The following is a 7,065-nucleotide window of genomic DNA, read 5'->3' as shown; positions in this document are numbered from 1 at the left end:
TTCTCCTTGTCTCAGGACCCCTTGCTTTTTATTAACACAAATTCTTCTAAGGCAAGGTGGAGATATACACATCAAAGGGTAGGGTTTGGTACAGAATCCATTGTCAGATTGGGGAATTGCCTTCGGCTGTTCAGGTGTTTGGCCAGTAGGAGGCAATAACATGTAGATTAAGATGGACTGAGCTGTCTGGCAGTAAGCAATCAATTAATGCATCCCTTTCAGGATTGGGGGAATGCCTTTAGCTATTCCTAACAGGTGATAACATATGTGACTCAGCCCTTGTTGAGTTCCCAAGTTCCATCAACTTTTCGGTGAAACTCTTACGCGCGCGCGCATGCACCCCATTTGGAAGCATAAGACTAGTAGGATGGTAGAGTTGATAAAAAGGGCTGAGCTGCTGGATTGCATGAGAAAAAAAGGTGCCCATGGGAGCTCCTTGAATGCTCTCTAGAATCCCCTTTTTGCATCCTGTCTCTGGGAGGAAATGAGACAGGCTGGGATGGAGTGAGTGGCACCTGCAGCATCTATTGTTACAGGTATAGCAGCATCTCAGCTCACTAGTTTGCTTCTAAATGTTCCCAAGCTGAATAACTCTGACTAAGGTATCTCTTAACACTGACCACCATTTCAATAATACTTTGGGCCAGAGCATAAGTCCCACAGGTTCTGGTGTATGATTTTACATTCTCAAAGCACTTTCACAAAACTGGTCTCATTTGATCTTCCCAACGACCCACTTTACGTGAGGAAATGACAGATCCAGAGACCTGGCAGAGTTGGGACTCTACCAGGTCTTTTGGCTTTAAATTGCATGTCCTTTCCACTCTGCTCCTTGAATAATTGGAGGAAGATGAGCACCCTCCATCTCGAGGAAAAAATAAACTAAAATAGCAAAACTTACTCTATACTAGGGCTTAGCCAAACCCTTAGGCCATCTTGTCCCTCCTCAAAATCTCTTTCATCTCTCCTAGATTCAGCTGCCTGGGTCTCCACACAGAGAATCTGCTAAGACTTGCCTTCTCCAAAGAGCTCCCCAAGCTCCAACAACTCCGTCTGGCAACCTGCCTGGGGCGGGCTTCTGGGTCCTGCCACCAGTTTTCCCACCAGCTCATCAGATCCACAAATCTTTGACAAAGTTTTGTGATACTGCAAATCCGAGGGCGGAGGACAAGGTGTCTCTTCCAGATACCACAACCGTGGCTTTCTGGAGGCACTGCCCGATTTTACAGACCGTCTCAACCGTGCGGCTCATCTGAGCTCCAGGGCGTGTTGCCAGGCACACAGCTACTCCCCAGCAGTCCTAAGCCCAGAATGACCCTGAGTCCAGCAGCGCCCAGGAGAACATGCTCTGCCTCGGGGACAGGCCGGAGGAAAGGCACTTGGTAAGAATGTGTTTCCCCGCCTGGGAAATCACACTCAGACCTCTGTTCTCAGTCCTTCCAGACCACCTGCATGGGAACATCTTTCAGCTCGGGGCTGGAGCTGGTATTTTCAGAAATGGTTACTGGTTTGGCATCCGCCCCAAAGCTCCAGTTCTTTCCCAAACTTGGCCCCATGCCATATTTACACATTCAGGTTCATGTGCTTGGATACCAACAGCTGTTCCTCATACTTTTATTTCCCTAGGCTGCCTTGAGAGAACCCTACTAGCCATTCTTCTCACCATGTACACACATGCCTACATACAAATACATGCATTTACATGTATACACATACATATCAGCCCTCCCCTGCAGGCCTGGCAAACAGAAAACCAGCAATAACATACCCTACAACTAAACAATTTTTCTGTGAATGATGGAGGTATCGGTGGTGGTTCTGTGAAATGTTATGACAGAAGAATTGGCAGAGCGTGAGGGCTTTCTTCTTGCCGTGGCCCATGCTCCGTTAGCTGCCCTCGAGCCCACAGTTCCCTGTCTCACTGCTCAGTCTTGTGAAATATGGATAATAGGGTTATTCCCTTCTGCTTCAGGAGATTAATGAATCAAATGTTTGTGAAACGTCCTTAAAAGTTTGCTGGGAATGTAAAAGCAAATTCTTCCTAAACCATTTCCTCAAAACCCGTTGACTGAATTTCTTAGTTTGAAATTAGATGCAACTCTAAAATGATGTTAAGAAAGGAGCAAGGTCATAAGTCTGTAATCTGCCATGAACCTTGTCGTAAACTTTGGAAGCAGCTTTGTGTAGCTGACCCAGGGAAATTGTGTCTTAATCTGTGTCTCCGGCTTCACATTAGCAGAAACATGCAGTCCCTTTCCTATGACATCTCCCAAGGTTATGATAACAAACTAACGCCTCTCCCGCTGATGCATGTGTTCCGGCGCTTCCTGGCCCAAGGTCCATTCCCTGGCTTTTCTCTCAAACCTCATTCAATCTCAGTGATCCAGGCCAGGACGTTCCCACTGCAGAGCGGAAGGTAAGTACATTTTCTACTAATTTCTCAGGTTCTTACGTGTTGGGATGATAAATAGGACAGTCCTAAATAGGTTATATTCAGAATTCCACCTAAAAGCTTATCCTTTTTTATCCCTCCTGAGGGAGGATATGATTTTTCTAATTGAACTATAACAATAAAATCGGTTACTTGTTTGTCTAACTAAAGCAGCCTTGCCTGTTGATGAATTTGTTAACTTCTCTATATTCTTAGTCTCGAAATTATCATCAGGCTCTGTACAAGGGCTATGGCCAGGCTTTTCTTCATGGAAACGGGGGTGAAAAAAATCATGCTTCTTTTACCCTTTCATGAGAATCACCCTTTTACCTGAATACCTTTTGTTTTTGCAAGCACCATAGTTTTGCTGCCCTGGCAATTAGGAAACCTGGTATGCAGTTGGCTTCCTGCAACTCTGCCATTAACGTACACACATGGATTATTTGTGGTTCTGGGGCAACACACACTCTCTCTGCCTTTCTTGTCCATTAGCTCTGTAGTCCTCTGATTTCCTTGGAAGCAACACAGGGTGTGGTATAAATAAGCATAAAAAACATTCCTTATCACAAACTCCTCCAAAGTGGTCATCACTTAGAAAGCCACGCAGCCACTGCAGACTTGAGACACGGACTCTGCTTGGTTGGCTCTGTCATGGGGGTGTGCACTCTATTGACCAGAAGCCCCACTCTTTCTCTGAAAACAGCAATTTGCTATATTTGTATTTCCCTAGGCTGCCTTGAGATAATTCTACTGCTCATCTTCTTCCCAAACACACACATGTACACACATACACATGTATACATGCACACACATGCATATACATGTACACACAAATATGCACACATGCAAAAGCCTAAAGGGATAGAAATGGGCAAGGGATAGAGGGGGATGCTGAGAAAGACTGTGAAGAGGAGAACTCCCTTTAGTGCACCCTACGCAGAAGAGCAGGAGGGATGCTGACAAGCTGTGCTCCCTCATTCATCCTATAGAATAAAAGCCTAATATGCAAATCGACCCAACGACGTGACGACCAGTCACTATGATGTGCACTGACCACCAGGGGGCAGGCACTCAATGCAGGTGCTGCCCCCTGGTGGTCAGTGCACTCCCTCAGGGGGAGTGCCACTTAGCCAGAAGCTGGGCTCACAGCTGGTGAGTGCAGCGGCGGTGGCAGGAGCCTCTCCTACCTCCGCTGCAGGTGGGCAGTAAGGAGCAAGGGGTCCTGGACTGCGAGAGCCCCAGACTGCGAGAGGGATGTCTGACTGATGGCTTAGGGGGATCGGGCTAAGCCGGCAGGTAGACATCCCCCGAGAGGTCCCTTGAGAGGGCGCAGGTCGGGCTAAGGGACACCCCTCCCCCACCCAGTGCACGAATCTCGTGCACCGGACCTCTAGTGTATTTATTAAAAATATCCACTGGGCCTTGGTGCCAGGCCTTGCTGCAAGCCTGGCCAGAGTGCCTGCCTGCCTTGAGCCTCTACAAGTACCAGGGGTGGAGCAGACAGCTGCAGAGCAGTCTTCACTTTCAGTGCTTTCTGCATCTCTCGTAGCAGGGGAAGAATTCTGCTCCCACAGCAACTGAGCTCTCACTGCTTCAGAGCAACTTAAGGCAGTTCAGTGTGAGAAATGTCTAAGCCATTTTATTATTAACCTTATTAATTTTTCTAGGTACGCATCTAATCTAAAAACTCAATGACTAACTAACTTTTACTAAGACCTTTTTGTTTGGTGTAAGCAGAATTCGTCTGCCGTTGACTGTACACATATTGCCATGCCTGGCTTCTCTGCGAGGTGCTGAGCATACCGAGGTGGCAAGGAGAATGCTCATCCTAAAACTCAGAATCCACTTACGAGGGAAGACCACGTGTTTAATGTGAGCAATGCCATCAGAGAAATAAAGACACATAGTGTAGGGGAACATGGGTGCCCAGGATGCAGGACTCCCAGTCCCGGGAACACAGGATCAAGTGGTCAACCTAGGTAGAACCCTACCAGCAGCTACCACCTGCCACTCCACTCCTTTCCTATTCATCTACCTACCTAACTCTAACATTTCTACCTTAATACCTGACCCCAGCCCTTTGTAAGGAAACCAGTTCCTTTAGAGGAAAAACTTTAGTGTGAGACAGTGATGCATGCCCTGTGGACTTTGGATCAAAAGCTACATTTGATTCGCTCTCTCAAGAGCTGCTTTACAACATGGCAGCTGGCTTCCAGCAAGCCTGAATGGAGGGGGATTAAGCTCCATTTCTTGTGGGGAGGAATATAAAGAACTTTAAGGTCATATCCTTAAAACCACCACAATGGCAAAGGCAAATTTGAAACATTTCATAAAACCATCTGTGTCGCCCTAGCTGGTTTGGCTCAGTTGGATAGAGTGTCGGCCTGGGCACTGAAGGGTCCTGGATTCAATTCTGGTCAAGGGCACGTGCCCAGGTTGCAAGCTCAATCCCCAGTAGGGGGCGTGCAGGAGGCAGCCAATCAATGATTTTTTCTCATCATTGATGTTTCTATCTCTCTCCGTCTCTCTTCCTCTCTGAAATTTAAAAAAAAAAAAAAAAAATCTGTGTCTAGCCACCTGGAAACTGAATCAGTAAAAATTTTACATGCTTTCACCTGAAGCTAACTTCTCAAAGTCACTCAACTATCATCTAGTCGGCCTTTTCTGCTTGAGGAAAACTGGATCCTTTTACTGCCATAATTCAACTTCAACCTAGAAAAAAACTTGAAAAGATTAGAAATCTCCAGAAATACCATTCCTGCGAGTTCAGCCTTTGAGACAAAAATAATAACAAGTATTGCATTGCATAGTCAACTTTGGACATGTCCATCAATACGTTTGCCATTATTCTGTATGCTGTAAGGTCAGGCAGTGAAAAAGAAAGGACCCGAACACCTCATCGGTCCCCTGAATCCAGGCACTCCTCCCAGTCAAAGAAAGGTAGCTGTGTGCTTTTCTGTGTCTACACATGCCTTTCATCTCCTTACTTCTTTCCTCATTCTAATTTAGCTCACATAAAATTGGGTTCATGAGAAGAAGGGGGGAGGGAAAGAGGAGAGGACAAAGGCTAATCTCTATTTTTATTTCTGGGCTCAAAATTCCAGTAAAGATTTGTCACTGAGTGCTGAGGATGAAGGCCCAGTAAGCTGTGTTATTTAAAATATTACACCATTCTATTTCACTGAGGCAATAGAGCTTTCTTAAAGTTAACATGGCTTGTTTTATTTTGCAGTTTATTTTGCAACTGATATTGTTATATATTCTTTCCTAGGTGACCGTGTGGCTTTTACCTCAGATCTCCCACAAGTACTACCCGCCCCCCCAAAAAAGATTCTGAAAAACCAAGTCCAAGCAACATCATTGTCTTAACCACAAGCAGGAGAAATGAAGCACATAATCAACCTATATGAAAACATCAACGATACAGCAAGAAATAATTCAGACTGTCCTCATGTGGTTTTGCCAGAAGAGATATTTTTTACAATATCCATCGCCGGGGTGCTGGAGAATCTGATCGTCCTTCTGGCTGTGATCAAGAATAAGACTCTCCAGGCACCCATGTACTTTTTTATCTGCAGCTTGGCCATTTCCGATATGTTGGGCAGCCTGTATAAGATCCTGGAAAATATCCTGATCATGCTCCGAAACATGGGTTATCTCAAGCCTCGTGGCAATTTTGAAACCACAGCCGATGACATCATCGACTCCCTGTTCATCCTCTCCCTCCTGGGCTCCATTTTCAGCCTGTCTGTGATTGCCGCTGACCGCTATATCACCATCTTCCATGCTCTGCAGTACCACAGCATCGTGACCGTGCGCCGCGCCATTGCTGTCCTGGCGGTCATCTGGACATGCTGCACCTGCAGTGGCATCACCATGGTGATCTTCTCCCATAGCATCCCCACAGTGATCACCTTCACATCATTGTTCCCTCTGATGCTGGTCTTTATCCTCTGCCTCTACGTGCACATGTTCTTGCTGGCCCGTTCCCATGCCAGGAAGATCTCAACACTTTCCAGAGCCAACATGAAAGGGGCCATCACACTGACCATCCTGCTTGGGGTCTTCATCTTTTGTTGGGCCCCTTTTGTTCTTCATGTCCTCTTAATGACGTTCTGCCCAAATAACCCTTACTGTGCCTGCTACATGTCCCTCTTCCAGGTGAATGGCATGTTGATCATGTGCAATGCAGTCATTGACCCCTTTATATATGCCTTCCGAAGCCCAGAGCTCAGGGAAGCTTTCAGAAAGATGATCTTCTGCAGCAGGTACCAGTAGAATTACTGATTCTCACCAGGGGGGATTCATTATCATCATGGCGATAATATTGTCGCGTAATAGAGTAACATGACATACCAACAAATACTAATACTGCCCTCTCATTCCCTAGTGTGCATGAGGATTATCCCACTTACTAGTATTAGTAATAGTTTGGTTCTATGTGAACAGGCTTGCTGGAGTACAACTTTTATAACTAGAGAGATAAATAATAAAAGGGACAGAATCCAAAGCACATACAGCAATACAAATGTGAGAGCTTTGGGCTAAGGGGAGAACTTGCTCTTTTATAGATATCCTGCAAGCCTATTACTGAGTGGCCTTTCCAGGCTGAGGGTCACTGTGAGGGATTTCTA

At 46.0% G+C, this 7,065-nt stretch overlaps 1 protein-coding gene across 1 annotated transcript; it reads left to right on the top strand.

The window, feature by feature from the left end:
- Positions 1–5,815: 5,815 nt before the first annotated feature.
- Positions 5,816–6,709, top strand: MC2R (melanocortin 2 receptor; the record flags this gene model as incomplete). The annotated part of the gene is made up of 1 exon (XM_079784216.1): positions 5,816–6,709. The coding sequence occupies one exon, from the start codon at positions 5,816–5,818 to the stop codon at positions 6,707–6,709; it is 894 nt and encodes a 297-aa protein (XP_079640342.1).
- Positions 6,710–7,065: the final 356 nt, after the last annotated feature.

Source organism: Cnephaeus nilssonii, assembly GCF_951640355.1.
Source record: "Cnephaeus nilssonii genome assembly, chromosome: 11".
Taxonomy (NCBI): domain Eukaryota; kingdom Metazoa; phylum Chordata; class Mammalia; order Chiroptera; family Vespertilionidae; genus Cnephaeus; species Cnephaeus nilssonii.
Note: the sequence above shows the minus strand (reverse complement) of the source record. Positions and strands in the feature narration are given on the sequence as shown.